The sequence below is a fragment of the Sapajus apella genome, unplaced genomic scaffold (genome assembly GCF_009761245.1).
Source record: "Sapajus apella isolate SASKATOON/1434 unplaced genomic scaffold, GSC_monkey_1.0 scaffold40, whole genome shotgun sequence".
Classification (NCBI taxonomy): Eukaryota; Metazoa; Chordata; class Mammalia; order Primates; family Cebidae; genus Sapajus; species Sapajus apella.
In genome coordinates this window covers 7,045,488-7,062,015 of record NW_022436980.1, presented here as the reverse complement: position 1 = coordinate 7,062,015, position 16,528 = coordinate 7,045,488, and the positions used below count along the sequence as shown (strand labels likewise).

The 16,528-nt window shown below is 40.0% G+C and overlaps 1 protein-coding gene across 3 annotated transcripts in view; it reads right to left on the bottom strand.

Moving 5' to 3' along the window:
* Positions 1-349: 349 nt before the first annotated feature.
* Positions 350-16,528, bottom strand: part of CCDC191 (coiled-coil domain containing 191) — a 94,641-nt gene continuing 78,462 nt past the window's right edge. For all 3 annotated transcript variants that reach the window (XM_032299016.1, XM_032299017.1, XM_032299018.1), the window contains exon 17: positions 350-1,551. In XM_032299016.1, coding sequence (XP_032154907.1) covers positions 1,353-1,551 — 199 coding nt within the window. In that variant the 3' untranslated portion in view covers positions 350-1,352. The remainder of the gene's footprint in view (positions 1,552-16,528) is intronic.

Here is a 16,528-nt window from a genome sequence, read left to right as displayed (position 1 = left end):
TCCAGGTGCTAATATCAGCCAATATTTTGTAAATGTACCATATTTAAGTATAAACTGATAGTGATTTTGATGGAAAGTTATGTATTATGAATTACTTTTAGTTACATTTTCTTTAGTGGCCATTAGTCTAGAAAAACAGGTTTTTTTTTTTTTTGCGTGTGTGACAACTGTATAATCCTAAGGAAAAGCTGTGTGGGAACAGGCATATCTCAGAAGAAGTGAAGTTCAGTTCAAGGTGTTTTGTCATACCACACATCCTCCGTGATAAAAAGATCTAAGTCACGTAGCAGGTGGTGTGGCTAGATACCCTTTCTAGCCACTTCTAGGAAGTACGAGACGAAAACAACAGTCACTTAAAAAAAAAACCACAGAATTTTATTTTGCCGACTTAGATTTTCAGTACACCACTAGTAGTCACCTCAGGACTTCTTATTTTACCATATGCATTTATGGACTACTTGAATTTGTTAAACATGTATTTTATAATGAAAAATTATTTTCCCAGCAGGTAATTCTCTAAGACAATTCATAGAAGAGAGCATTTTATCAGTCTTTATAGCACCTTAAAGATGAAAACATTCTTTGAATTCAAGATAGGTATCTCAATATCTAGATCAAACTGAGCTGAGTACTAGAAGACAAATTGTATTATTCAGTTGCAGTTGGGAGTGTGAACAGATAATTTAATGAATTGCTGGACTGTTACGATAGATTTATTACCTTTTGGAATTTCCTTCATGCTTATCAAGGTGCACTGAAGAGAAGTATCTCTGGTGCCTCAGTTTCTCTGAAGTCAGGATAAGCTACTATCCTCTGCAGCAGCTGTGTAGATAACCTCTTGATACATGGTCTGCCATTGGGGGTGGTTAAAATGGACAAGGTCTGGTAGGGTGCCTGTAACTGATGCTAATGTACTAGAAGATTGACCACCTTGATCTTTCCTTTTCTAAGTACTCACTACTTCTTATTCATATTTAATTAAGGTCACATTTATCAGCAACTCATGTTAAGCTATATGGACACATTTGTCTTCACAGGCTCAGGCAGGCAAACACTTGTCCTTTTTAAAGTTTACTATGCTAAAAATATATAGGATATATTTGAACAGAAGACCTCTAGAATGTTCCTTTGGATGATCCCACTGTGATAAATGCTATAGTGAATGACTAGCAGTCCAGGAAAAGTCAAAGAAGGGGATAAAATTCTCAAAATAATTCCTTTGATCTAAGAAGTAGCTCAGAGAATAAACCAGGTGTATGTATGTGGGTGGGTGGGTGGGTGGAGATTAACACACACATTACAGACCAGTTGAGGTTCCCGTCCTGAGTATTACACTAATGTGGTTCATTGGTTCACCAAAGACTTGTCTTATTCAAGGACCAAGTATCTGATTGCTGGTACAGCTCATAGTCGCTTCCAGGTGCCTGGAAGTCTGGAAGGATTTCAGCTACCTTCCTACGAAGTTGCTGTCGCCTTTCTTCTTTTACTCTTTCCTCTTTCATAAATTTTACAAACTTCTTCCATGTCTGAAATGTGATCCAGAGGATTCTCCTTTAAAAATAAAAACAGAGAAAAGTGAAATGCTGAGAAAAAGCTGACTTTCAATCTATAGTGCATTAAGAACTTTATAAAAATAATTCTTATGTTAATAAAATGCTATATAAAAGATGTGGAAATCACAATCGGGATTATGACAGTGTAAAATGCTGTGAAGAAAAAGCAACAAAAGGGAGTGAGAGTGACTGGATCGGTTATTTTTATTTGTATTTTATTTTATTTATTTTTTGAGGCAAGAGTTTTGCCATGTTGCCCAGGCTAGAGTGCAGTGGTGCAATCTCGGCTCACTGCAGCCTCCGCCTCCTGGGTTCAAGCGATTCTTGTGTCTCAGCTTCGCAAGTAGCTGGGATTACAGGTGCCTGCCATCATGCCTGGCTAATTTATTTTTATTTTATTTTTATTGGAGACAGGGTTTCACCATGTTGGCCAGACTGGTCTTGAACTCCTGGCCTCAAGTGATCTGCCTGCCTCAGCCTCCCAAAGTGCTGGGATTATAGTTGTGAGCCATTGTGCCTGACCAGTTATTTTTATTTTTGATTGAGTGGTCAAGGAAACCCTGAGGAGGTGACATTTGAGCAGACCATCCAGTGGCCTCCAGTAATGCAAGCTACGAGGCACACTCCTGAGTTGGCACACATATTGTGCCATGACTAGTGATGCTGGCAAGGGATCCAGAAACCACAACCCTCAAGGCAAAAATGACGGAAAATTACATGCGAATGTGCCAAAGTTACAGGCACTGGGGCCTCAGTGCATAGACAGGTTTTAAAAGCCTGCTGGTAACCTCACCTCCAACAGCAGCAGCAATAAAGAACAAGTCTTGAGTATCAGTTGAAGAAAAAAACACCCTAACATCAGTTTCTGGAAACATGGTATAAGAAAATATACCCAAACGTCAGGTCTCTGGAAACATGGTGTGGAAGATTGCTTGTTTAAATGAGTGTCTTTGCTGTCACAGGGAAGCATGCAATGGCCTTTTAGGATTTATTAGTGTTCACTACAGCTGAACACTAGGGGCATCAAGGTAAGCCAGGTACTGTTTGCTTCAGGAGAGGCTGAAACAGGTGGCCAGAGTTTCCATACAGTGGAACGGTACAGCAGTGGAGAGCAGCACAGAGGACTGCCCAGTCTGGTAGTGAGGAGCACGTGTTTTTGAAGAAGATGTCTGAACTGAATTTTTGTCAGGCAAAGAAAAGCCTTTCCTAGAGGGAGCACATTCTGAGTAAAGGCAAAGAAACGAGAATAGCATGCCATGGTGTGTGTGTGGAGTTACAGTGTTGAAACAAGGTGTAGAGTAGTTAAGCTTTTATTTTCACAACCACAGGAAGAGATGGGATTTGTTCTGGCCTCCTGACCATCTGAGGAAGTCCCAGAATGCACATAAGTCTTCATTCATTTTATGGCTGTTGGTTGTTTAATATTTTTGATAATGTTGATTTTTGTTGGTGGAGGTATTGCTTTAAAAAAAAGGCGTGGCTGGGTGCAGTGGCTCACACCTGTAATCCCAGCACTTTGGCAGGCAGAGTTGGGTGGTTCATTTGAGGTCAGGAGTTCAAGACCAGCCTGGCAAACATGGTGAAAATACTAAAAATACAAAAAATTAGCCCAGTATGGTGGCGGGTACCTGTAATCCCAGCTACTTGGGAGGCTGAGGCACAAGAATCACTTGAACCTGAGAGGCGGAGGTTGCAGTGAGCTGAGATCAAGCCATGGCACTCTAGCCTGGGTAACAGAGTGAGACTCTGTCTCAAAAAACAAAAAAAACCTCCAAGGAATGGATTTACTTCATTGCTTGATTTTATCCATTCAGTCCACTGAATGTGTAAAATTTATCCATTGAAGTCCAGAGACATTCAAGTTACTCTCTTCTGGCTATTTTGAAATATACAATAGATTATTATTAACCACAGTCACCCTACTGATGTACTGAACATTAGATCTTATTTCTTCCCTCTATATTGTATCTATTAACCTCTCTTCATCGCCATCCCAACCTCTCTACCCTTTCCGGCCTGTGGTAACCACCAATTTATTCTGTGTTCATGAGATTCACGTTTTTAGCTTTCCTACGTGAGTAAGAAACGTAGTATTTGTCTTTCTGTACTTGACTTATTTCACTTAACACGGTGACCTTCAGTTCTATCCATGTTGTTGCAAATGACAGGATTTAATTATTTTTCATTACTGAGTAATAAGTCATTGTGTATATACACATTTTCTTTATGCATTTATTCACTGATGGGTGCTTAGGCTGATTCCATATTTTGGCTATTGTGAACAGTGCTGTAATAAACATGGGTATGCAAGTATCTCTGATATACTGATTTCCTTTCTTTTGGAGATGTACCTATTAGTGGAATTGCTGGATCATATGGTAGTTCTAATTTAGTTTTTTCAGGAACCTCCATTCCGTTTTCCATAGTGGCTGTACTAATTTACATCCCCACCAACAGTGTATGAGCGTTTCCCTTTCTCCATATCTTCACTGGTGTAAGATGATATCACATTGTGGTTTTGATTTGGATTTCTCTGATAAGTGATGAGCATTTTTTCATACACTTTTTGGCCATGTGTGTGTCTTTTGAGAAATGTCTACTTAGATCTTCCCCCACCTTTTTTTTTTTTTTTTTTTTTTTTTTGTGGAGACAGGGCAACATTCTGTTGCCCAGGCTAGACTGTAGTGGTGTGATGTTGGCTCACTTCTATTTTGCCTCCTGGACTCAAGTGATCCTTTACACCTCAGCCTCCCAAGTAGCTGGGACTACAGGTGCATGTCAGGACTCCTCACTAATTTTTTTTTGTTTTTTGGTAGAGATGGGGTTTTGCCATGTTGCCCAGGCTGGTCTTGAACTCCTTGACTCAAGAAGTTCACCAACCTTGGCCTCCCAAAGTGCTGGGATTAGAGGCGTGAGCCACTATAATAACCGTGCTTATTTTAAAATCAGATTATTTGTTTTTTTGCTATTGAGTTGTTTGAGTTCCTTACATAGTTCTGATTATTAATCCCTTGTCAGATGGCATTTTAGTCCATTTGTGTTGCTATAAAGGAATATCTGAGGCTGGGTAATTTATTTTAAAAAAGGTTTATTTGGCTTGCACTCTTGCAGGCTGTACAAGTAGCATGCCACTAGCATCTGTTTCTAGTGAGGACTTTGGGCTGTTTCCATTCATAGTGGAAGGAGAAGGGAAGCTATCCTATGCGGAGATCACCTGGCAAGAGAGAAAAGCAAAGAAAGAGGGGGAGGGAGTTCTCAGGTTCTTTTTTAACAACCAGCTCTTAGAGGAACTAATAGAGTGAGAATGCACTCATTTACAGAGGATGGCATTAAGGCATTCGTTGAGCAATCCATCTCCATGAGCCAAATATCTCCCATGAGACTCCACTTCCATCCAACATTGAGAATCAGATTTCAACATGAGGTGTAGGGGACAAACATCCAACTATACAGTTTGCAAATACTCTCTCCCATTCTGTGGGTTATCTCTTCACTTGATTGTTTCCTTTGCTGTGCAGAAGGTTTTCAGCTTAATGTAATCCCAGTTATCTATTTTTGCTTTGGTTACCTGTGCTTTTGAGATCTTAACACAAAAAGTCTTTGCCTAGACCAATGGCCTGGAGCATTTTATCAATGTTTTCTAGTAGTAGTTTCTGGACTTAGATTTTAAATCTGTAATCCATTTGAATTTGATTTTTGCGTATGCTGAGAGAAAGGGGTCTCATTTCATTCTTCTGTATATAGTTACCCTGTTTTTCCAGTACCATTTATTGAAAGACTGTGCTTTCCCCATTTTATCTTTGCCAAAAGTGGTCTTGGCACTTTTGTCAAAGATGAGTTGGTTGTAAATGTGTGGATTTAAATCTGGGTTCTCTATTTCATTTTTTTTTTTTAAAAGATGGGGTTTCACCATGTTGGTCAGGCTGGTCTTGAACTCCCGACCTCAGGTGATCCACCCGCCTTGGCCTCCAAATATTCCATTTCATTGTCTGTTTTTATGCTAGCAACAAGCTGTTTTGGTTATTATAGCTTTGTAGTAATTTTTTTTTAAGGTAGTCATTTCATTACGTTCTTAAGACATTTAGAACACCAATTTGTGAGGATAAATTCCATTAGTCAGGGCAGACACATCACAGGTAGCCTTGGAGCTGAGGAATAGCTTTGATTTTTGGTAAAATTTGTGAGTTCACAGCTTTCTGATCAATCTTGCGCTGCTCTATAATCTCATATTTCTCTTTTTCTCTGTTGAATATCTCACCTTTCTCGTGTCTGGGCTTCTGCAGCTGCTTCTTCCTGAAGTAAGCATCAGTAAGCTGTTTTGGGATTTTTACATTGCTGATATAAATTTTGGTTGAGGTAGCAATGACAAATTTCTAGTGTGCTCTTTGTAGAAGAACTTGATTGAGGACCAGAGGTCCAGTCACAAGTAACAAGCCACTAGCCAGCTGCTTCAGGAAAACCACCCTCTTGCCCCTTTGGCATCCAGTGAGTATGATCAGAATGGTCCCGGGGTAATGCTGGCTTGCAGTTTGTCTCACGTGCTGACTGAAGGTTTTTTTTTGCCACGGCTCAACAGCTTTGGAGGCACATCTTCAGTAAGATAATATCTAGGCATTTTGTGAAGTTTAACCACCTGGGTGCTGCTGTTCTTATCACCACCAACTGGTTTTGTGACGGTTCCAAGAACCTTCTCCTTTTTCTTTCAACTTTGGATTTAGCGGCTGAGTACTTCCTCTTGTAAATGGCCTTTCTGGAATACATGGCAGATTGGGAATACCTGCTAATTCCTCTGACAAGGACAGGATTGCGGCTACAGTGGGGCTTCCCCTTCTTGGGCTTTTTAGCCTTGGGGTTACCCTTATTCACCTTGCCACCAGTATCAGCCTTCTTGGCTTCGGGTTTCTTCTCTTTAGTGTCTGGCTTCTCAACTCTTTCACATGCCATCTTGCAAGATGGGAAGGAGTGTAGTAAATTTTGAAGTCAGGTAGTGTGATGCCTGGAGCCTTGTTCTTTTTGCTGAGTGTTTGCTTTGGCTATTTAGGGTCTTCTGTGGTTCCATATAAATATCAGGAATTTCTTTTTCTATTTCTATGAAGAATATTGTTGGAATTTTGATAGAGATTGCATTGAATCTGTAAACTGCTTTGGTTAGTATTGCCATTTTAACAGTATGAAGTCTTCCAGTACATGAGCATGGCATATCTTTCTGTATGTTTGTGTCCTCTTCAGTTTCTTTCCTCAGTGTTTCATAGTTTTCCTTATATAGCTCTTTCACTTCTTTGGTTAAATTGGTTCCCGGGTATTTTATTTTCTTTGTAGCTAGTAAAAGGGGGATTGTTCTCTTGATTTCTTTTTCAGATTGTTCACTGTTGTATATATTAATAAATGCTACTGATTTTTGCATGTTGATTTTGTATTCTGCAACTTTACTGAAATTTGTTAGTCAGATTTAACTTTTTTTGGTGGAGTCCTTAGGTTTTTCTAAGTATAAGATCATGTCATCTGTGAACAAGGCTAATTTGGCTTCTTCCTTTTGGATTTGGAAACTTTTTTTTTTTTTTTCTTCCAATTTGAGATGAGGTGCTGTTTATTAACTGACCAGCTTAGGAAAATAATCATGATAGACACCTTGGTTCATTCCTCTAATAAGCCTGTTGCTCTGGTCCTCCCTGTTGCCAGCATCTTCACCTTCTACAAAATGGGTGGTCTTTTTCTTCATTCCGCCTCATGGAGAAGATAATTTGAAGGGCTACAGGAAGTTATTTGCTTCTTTGAAGTGGTTTCCAACAGTATAGATCTCATGAATCAGATCCTCTATGCAGGTGATGCCATATTTACCCGGAGATCGAGCAATCAAAGGGTTATCTGTCAAACCAATTCACTTCTCACTGATTTTGCCATAACCACGCGTGTAGATTAGTTCATTTACTGACTTCAGATTTGGGTAATCCCATACAATATATGGCTCTACAATCCTCAGCATGTTAATTGAAGCCTTCTTGAGCTTCACAAAGGTTCCATTGGAGATCTGATGAAGGCAAAGAAGCTGCAACACCTTTCGGACCTTTGGGCTCACACCATTGATACCTCTGATCCTGATGACAAACGCCAGTTTGAGTTCTGCAGGTACACAGAAGTTGCCAGCTTTCCTTGCCATCCTCGCCATTTGTATTTCAGTTCTGTACATCTGCCAATATTCCTTGTGATAGTGCTTCGCTTTTTCGTAGATAAGCTTCCTCCTTACCTTTTGAAGCATCTTTTGGGCAAACTTCTTTCTCAGGCGCTTGATCTTCAGCTCTGCCAAAGGAAACTTCTTCTTCTACACCCTCCATGGTTCCAGCTGGAAAAAAAGCCCCCCCAACACCGCCTTTTTTTTTAAAGACAGAATTTCACTCTGTCACCCAGACTGGTCTTAAACTCTTGAACTCTTGGCCTCAAGTGATCCTTCCACACTGGCCTCCCAAAGCCCTGAGATTACAGCCATGAGCCATCACATCTGGCCTGGGTGCCCTTTATTTTTGTGTCTTGTCTATCTGCTCTGGCAAGGACTTGTGGTATTATGTTGAATAAAAGTACTGAAAGTGGGCATTGTGGTCCTGGTTAGGATGTTGAATTTTATTGAACATCTTTTTGGACATCTCTTGAAATAATTATATGGTTTTTGTAATTGGTTCTGTTAATTGATGAATTGTATTTACTGATTTGCGTAAGTTGAAGCGTCCCTGGGATGAATCCCACTTGATCATGTTGAATGATCTTTTCAACGTGTTACTGAAGTTGGTTTGCTGGTATTTGGTTGAAGATTTTACATCTATGTCCATCAGGGATATGTAGTTTTTGTGTGTGTGTGTGTTGTTTTAATTGTGTCCTTGTTTGGTTCTGGTATTAGGCTAATGCTGGCTTCAAATAATAAGTATGGAAGTATTCCCTCCTCTTCCTTTTTTTTTTTTTTGTTTTTGAAGAAACTGAGTAGAATTAGTGTTGGTGGTTCTTTAAATGTTTGGTAGAATTTAGCAGTGGAAACAGCTGGGCGCGCTGGCTCACGCCTGTAATCCTAGCACTTTGGGAGGCCGAGGTGGGTGGATCACCTGAGGTCAGAAGTTCAAGAATTTAGCAGTGAAGCCATCAGGTCCTGGGCTTTGATGTCAGACATTTTATTACAGCTTCAATCTCATTACTCATTAGTGGTTTGTTGAGGTTTTCTGTTTCTTCATATTGCAATCTTGGTAGGTTGTATGTGTCCAGGACTTATCAGTTTCTTCTAGGTTTTCAGTTTATTGAGGTACAGGTGTTTGTAATAGTCTCTAGTGATTCTTTGTATTTTTGATTTCTTGGTTCTTATGTCTCCTTTTTCATTTCTGATTTTGAGTCTTCTAAGTCTCAGTTTCATTTATTTCTGCTTAGAGTTTTATTATTTACTATCTTCTAATAATTTGGGGTTTGGTTTGTTTTTGCTTTTCTATATTCCCTTGAGATGCAGAGTTAACTTTTTTGAAATCTTTCAACTTTTTTGATATAAGTGTTTATTGCTATAAACATCTCTCATAAAAGAAGTTACTGCTTTTACTATAACCCATAGAATTTGATCTATGGTATTTCCATTTTCATTTGTTGCAAGAAATTTTTTAATTGTTTCTTAATTTCTTCATTGACCCACTGGTTGTTCAGGAGCATGTTGTTTAATTTCCTTGTGTCTGGGTAGTTTCTGAAGTTCCTCTTATTGATTCCTAATTTTATTCCATTGTGGTCAGAAAAGATACTTGGTATGATTTCTGCTTTTTGAATTTGTTGAGAGTTGTTTTGTGGCCTAAGATATGGTCTTCTTATGCAGGATGTTCCATGTGCTGATAAAAAGAATGTGTATTCTGCAACAGTTGGGTACAGTGTTCTCTGTCAGACCTATTTGGCCTAGTTTCTGCTTTAACTTTGATATTTCTTTGTCGGTTTTCTTCCTGGATAATTTGTCCACTAAGAGTAGGGTGTTGGCCGGGCGCGGTGGCTCAAGCCTGTAATCCCAGCACTTTGGGAGGCCGAGGCGGGTGGATCACGAGGTCAAGAGATCGAGACCGTCCTGGTCAACACGGTGAAACCCCGTCTCTACTAAAACTACAAAAAAATTAGCTGGGCATGGTGGCGCGTGCCTGTAATCCCAGCTACTCAGGAGGCTGAGGCAGGAGAATTGCCTGAACCCAGGAGGCGGAGGTTGCAGTGAGCCGAGATCGCGCCATTGCACTCCAGCCTGGGTAACAGCGAAACTCCGTCTCAAAAAAAAAAAAAAAAGAGTAGGGTGTTGAAGTCCCCTATTATTATTGCATTGCAGTTATCTCTTCCTTTATTGTTTGCTTTATGTACTTGGGTGCTTAATGCTGAGTGGATAGATTATTTAAAATTGTTATAGCCTCTTGCTGAATTTTGGCCCTTTTATCATTATATAATGACCTCCTTTATTTATCTCTACAGTCTTTGACTTGTAGTCAGTTTTATCTGACATAAGTATAGCTATTCCTGCTGTGTTTTTGGTTTCCACTTGCTTGGGATGTCTTTTTCTATCTCTTTCAGTCTTTGAATGTCTTTATAGTTGAAGTAGTTGTCTCATAGGCAGCATATAGTTGGGTCTTGATTTTTATCCATTCAGCTACTCTATGTCTTTTCATTGGAGAACTGAGCCCATTTATATTCAGTTATTGATACATAAGGACTTACTATGGCAATTTTGTTTTCCTTATTTGCTGATTGTTTTGTAACTTTTTAAAAATATATATATTTTATTGTGTTTTAGGTTTTGGGGTACATGTGAAGAACATGCAAGATTGTTGCATAGGTACATACATGGCAATGTGGTTTGCTGCCTTCCTCCCCCCCATCACCTTCATCTGGCATTTCTCCTCATGTTATCCCTCCCCAGCTCCCCACCCCCTGTTGTCCCTCGCCTAGTTCCCCCCTCCAGACCCCAGTGTGTGATGCTCCCCTCCCTGTGTCCATGTGTTCTGATTGTTCAACACCTGCCTATGAGTGAGAACATGGAGTGTTGGATTTTCTGTTTTTGTGTCAGTTTGCTGAGAATGATGGTTTCCAGGTTCATCCATGTCCCTACAAAGGACATGAACTCATCATTTTTTATGGCTGCATAGTATTCCATGGTGTATATGTGCCACAAGTTCCCCGTCCAGTCTATTGTCGATGGGCATTTGGGTTGGTTCCAAGTCTTTGCTATTGTAAACAGTGCTGCAGTGAACATTCATGTGCATATGTCCTTATAATAGAACGTTTTATAGTCCTTTGGATATATACCCAGTAATGAGATTGCTGGGTCAAATGGAATTTCTATTTCTAGGTCCTTGTGGAATTGCCACACTGTCTTCCACAATGGTTGAACTAATTTAAACTCCCACCAACAGTGTAAAAGTATTCCTGTTTCTCCACATCCTCTCTAGCATCTGTTGTCTCCAGATTTTTTAATGATTGCTATTCTAACTGGTGTGACATGGTATCTCAGTGTAGTTTTGATTTGCATTTCTCTAATGACAGTGATGATGAGCATTTTTTCATGTTTGTTGGCCTCATATATATCTTCTTTTGTAAAGTGTCTGTTCATATCCTTCACCCATTTTTGAATGGGCTTCTTTTTTTCTTGTAAATCTGTTTTAGTTCTTTGTAGATTCTGGATATTAGCCCTTTGTCAGATGGGTAGATTGCAAAAATTTTTTCCCATTCTGTTGGTTGCCCATTCACTCTGATGATTGTTTCTTTTGCTGTGCAGAAGCTCTGGAGTTTAATTAGATCTCATTTGTTTATTTTGGCTTTTGTTGCCATTGCTTTTGGTGTTTTAGTCATGAAGTCCTTGCCTACACCTATGTCCTGAATGGTTTTGCCTAGACTTTTTTCTAGGATTTTCATGGTGTTGGGTCTTATGTTTAAGTCTTTAATCCATCTGGAGTTAATTTTAGTGTAAGGTGTCAGGAAGGGGTCCAGTTTCTGCTTTCTGCATGTGGCTAGCCAGTTTTCCCAACACCATTTATTAAACAGGGAATCCTTTCCCCATTGCTTGTTTTTGTGAGGTCTGTCAAAGATCAGATGGTTGAAGATGTGTGGAATTGCCTTCAAGGCCTCTGTTCTGTTCCATTGGTCTATATCTCTGTTTTGGTACCGGTACCATGCTGTTTTGATTGCTGTAGCCTTGTAGTATAGTTTGAAGTCAGGTAGTGTAATGCCTCCAGCTTTGTTCTTTTTGCTTAGAATTGACTTGACTATGTGGGCTCTCTTTTGGTTCCATATGAAGTTTAAGGTGGTTTTTTCCAGTTCTGTGAAGAAGGTCATTGGTAGCTTGATGGGGATAGCATTGAATCTATAGATTACTTTGGGCAGTATGGCCATTTTCACAATATTAATTCTTCCTAACCATGAGCATGGAATGTTTCTCCATCTGTTTGTGTCCTCTCTTATTTCATTGAGCAGTGGTTTGTAGTTCTCCTTGAAGAGGTCCTTTACATTCTTTGTTAGTTGTATTCCTAGGTATTTTATTCTCTTTGTAGCAATTGTGAATGGCAGTTCGTTCTTGATTTGGCTCTCTTTAAGTGTGTTATCGGTGTATAGGAATGCTTGTGATTTTTGCACATTGATTTTGTGTCCTGAGACTTTGCTAAAGTTGCTTATCAGTTCCAGGAGATTTTGGGCTCTCACGATGGGGTCTTCGAAATTCATGTCATCTGCAAATAGAGACAATTTGACTTCCTCCTTTCCTAATTGAAGACCCTTTCTTTCTTTTTCTTGGCTGATTGCTCTGGCTAGAACTTCCAATACTATATTGAATAGGAGTGGTTAGAGATGGCATCCTTGTCTAGTGCCAGATTTCAAAGGGAATGCTTCCAGTTTTTGCCCATTCAGTATGATATTGGCTGTTGGTTTGTCGTAAATAGCTTTTATTATTTTGAAATACGTTCCATCAATACCTAGTTTATTGAGTTTTTAGCATAAAGGAGGCCTGCTGAATTTTGTCAAAGGCCTTCTCTGCATCTGTTGAGATAATCATGTGGTTTTTGTCTTTGGTTCTGTTTATGTGGTGAATTACATTTATAGACCTGCATATGTTGAACCAGCCTTGCATCCCTGGGATTAAGCCTACTTGATCGTGATGGATAAGCTTTTTGATGTGCTGTTGCAATCGGTTTGCAGGATTTTATATGAAGATTTTTGCATCTATGTTCATCATGGATATTGGCCTGATGTTTTCTTTTCTTGTTGTCTCTGCTGGGTTTTGATATCAGGATGATGTTGATCTCATAAGTTTGAAGGATTCCCTCTTCTTGGATTGTTTGGAATAGTTTCAGAAGGAGTGGTTACCAACTCCTCTTTGTATGTCTGGTCGAATTCGTCTGTGGACCCATCTGGAGCTGGGCTTTTTTTGGTTGGTAGGCTATTAATTGCTGCCTCAACTTCAGCCCTTGTTATTGGTCTATTCAGGGTTTTGACTTCTTCCTGGTTTAGGCTTGGGAGGATGCAAGTGTCCAGGAATTAATCCATTTCTACCAGGTTTACTGGTTTATGTGCATAGAGTTTGTAGTAATCTCTCAAGGTGGTTTGTATTCCTGTGCAATCTGTGGTGATATCGCCTTTATCATTTGTTATTACATCTATTTGATTATTGTCTTTTCTTTCTTATTAATCTGGCTAGGGGTCTGTTTTGTTGATCTTTCAGAAAACCAGCTCCTGGATTTTTTGAAGAGTTTTTTTGTGTCTTTATCTCCTTCAGTTCTGCTCTGATCTTAGTTATTTCTTGTCTTCTGCTAGCTTTTGAGTTTTTTTGATCTTGCTCCTTTCTTTCAATTTTGATGACAGAATGCTGATTTTAGATCTTTCTTTGCTTCTCATGTGGGCATTTATTGCTATATATTTTCCTCTAGACACTGCTTTAAATGTGTCCCAGAGATTCTGGTATCTTGTGTCTCGTTCTTGTTGGTTTTGAAGAACATCTTTATATCTGCCTTCATTTCATTGTTTATCCAGTCAACATTCAAGAGCCAGTTGTTCGGTTTCCATGAAGCTGTGCGGTTCTGAGTTAGTATCTTAATTCTGAGTTCTAAGTTGATTGCACTGTGGTCTGAGAGACTATTTGTTATGGCTTCCATTGTTTTGCATTTGCTGAGGAGTGATTTACTTCCGATTATGTGGTCAATTTTAGAGTAGGTGTGATGTGGTGCTGAGAAATGTATACTCTGTGGATTTGGGGTGGAGAGTTCTGTAAATGTCTATTAAGTTTGTTTGGTCCAGCTCTGAGTTCAAGTCCTGGATATCCTTGTTAATTTTCTGTCTTGTTGATATGTCTAATATTGACAGTGGAGTGTTAAAGTGTCCCACTATTATTGTGTGGGAGTTTAAGTCTCTTTGTACGTCATTAAGAACTTGCTTTTTGTATCTGGGTGCTCCTGTATTGGGTGTGTACATATTTAGGATCGTTAGCTCTTCTTGTTGCATTGATCCTTTTAACATTATGTAATGTCCTTCTTTGTTTCTTTTGATCTTTGTTGGTTTAAAGTCTGTTTTATCAGAGACTAGGATTGCAACGCCTGCTTTTTTTTTTTTTTTTTTTTTTTGCTATTTTCTCATAAAAGTCTTTTTTTTTTTTTTTTTGCTCTCCGTTTGCTTGGTAAATCTTCCTCCATCCCTTTATTTTGAGCCTGTATGTATCCTTGCATGTGAGATGGTTTTCCTGGATACAGCACACTGATGGGTTTTGGCTTTTTATCCAATTTGCCAGTCTGTGTCTTTTGGTTGTGTCATTTAGGCCATTTACTTTTAGGGTTAATATTGTTATATGTGAATTTGATCCTGCCATTTTGATGCTAGCTTGTTGTTTTGCCTGTTAATTGAAGCAGTTTCTTCATTGTATCGATGCTCTTTACCATTTGGTATGTTTTTGGAGTGGCTGGTACTGGTTGTCCCTTTTTGTGTTTAGTGGTTCTTTCAGGTGCTCTTGTAAAGCAGGCCTGGTGGTGATGAAATCTCTGAGTAATTGCTTGTTCATAAAGGATTTTATTTCTCCTTTGTTTATGAAACTTAGTTTGGCTGGATATGCAATCCTAGTGTGAAAGTTCTTTTCTTTAAGGATGTTGAATATTCAACCCCACACACTTCTGGCTTGTAGGGTTTCTGCTGAGAAATACGCTGTGCGTCTGATGGGCTTCCCTTTGCAGGTAACCTAATGTTTCTCTCTGGCTACCCTTAGCATTTTCTCCTTCATTTCAACCCTGGTGAATCTGATGATTATGTGCCTCAGGGTTGTTCTTCTTGAGGAATATCTTTGTGGTGTTCTCTGTATTTCCTGGACTTGAGTATTGGCCTGCTTTGCTAGGTTCGGGAAGTTTTCCTGGATAATATCCTGAAGAGTGTTTTCCAGCTTGGATTCATTCTCTCTTTCACATTCAGGTACACCTGTCAAACGTAGATTAGGTCTTTTCACATAATCCCATATTTCTTGGAGGCTTTGTTCATTTCTTTCTACTTTTTTCTCTAATCTTGCCTTCTTGTGTATTTCATTGAGTTGATCTTTGACCTCTAATATCCTTTTTTCTGCTTGGTCAATTTGGCTGTTGAAACTTGTGTATGCTTCACAAAGTTCTCATGTTTTTCAGCTCCATCAATTCATTTATGTTCCTCTTTAAGCTGTTTATTCTCGTTAGCATTTCATCAAACCTTTTTTCAAGGTTCTTAGTTTCTTTCGATTGGGTTACAACATGTTCTTTTAGCTCAGAGAGGTTGCTTATTACCCACCTTCTGAAGCCTGTTTCTGTCAATTCATCAGACTCATTCTCCATCCAGTCTTGTTCCCTTGCTGGTGAGGAGTTGTGATCCCTTGGAGGAAGAGAGGTGTTCTGGTTTTGGGTATTTTCATCCTTTATGCGCTGGTTTCTGCCGATCTTTGTGGATTTATTTACCTGTGGTCTTTGTAGTTGGTGACTTTCAGGTAGGGTATCTGAGTGGATGTCCTATTTGTTGATCATGAAGTTACTTCTTTCTGTTTCTTAGTTTTCCTTCTTACAGGCTCTCTGCTGTAGGACTGATGGAGGTCCACTCCAGACCCACTTGCCAGGGGCTCACCTGCAGTGGCTGCAGAACAGTAAGGGTTGCTACCAGTTTCTTCTTCTGCTATCTTTGTCCCAGAAGGATACCTGCCAGATGTCAGTCTCAGCTCTCCTTTATGAGGTGACTATATATATGTGGGTTGGGAGCTGCTTGAGGAGACAGTCTGTCCTGTATAGGAGCTGAAGTGATGAGCTGTGAGCTCCGTTCTTCCATTCAGAGCTGCTGGGCAGGTACGTTTAAGTCTGCTGCAGCAGAACTCATAACCTTTTTTTCCCCCAGGTGCTCTGTCCTGGGAAGGTAGGGCCTTTTAAGTTTTTGTCGGGCTGCTGCCTTTTTTCAGGGATGCTCTGCCCAGCGAGGAGGCAGCCTAGTTAGAGTCTGCCAGCAGAGGCGTTACTGATCTGCTGTGGGCTCCCCCAACTGCCATGTGAACTTCCCTGCAGTCCTGTTTATAGGGTTATAGTTAGAACTGCCTCAGCAATGGCGGCCCGCATCTGTAATGGCGGACTGCCTTGGTAATGGCGGACTGCTTCGGCATTGGCGGACCGCCTCTGCAATGGCGAACTATCTTGGTAGTTGTAGACTGCCTCAGTAATAGCGGATGCCCCTACCTCACAGAGCTGGACTGTCCTGGGTGCAGCTGTGCTTGCTGTGAAACTCTCAATCCAGTGTGTTTCAGATTGCTGGTCTTTGTGTGGTTGTGTCTGGTCGCACCTGATCACTGGCTTCCTGCCTCTGACCCTTTTTTTTTTTTCTCAGTTGAACAGGCGAGTCTGTCTCCCAGGTGTTCTCGTCACCCAGTTGAAACGGCACCCAGATTTGTGTGAGTTCCTGTGCCAAGACCCACTGTGCCTGCTGAAACAGTGTAGGGCTTGTGGTGCTTTTTTGCCCCGGAA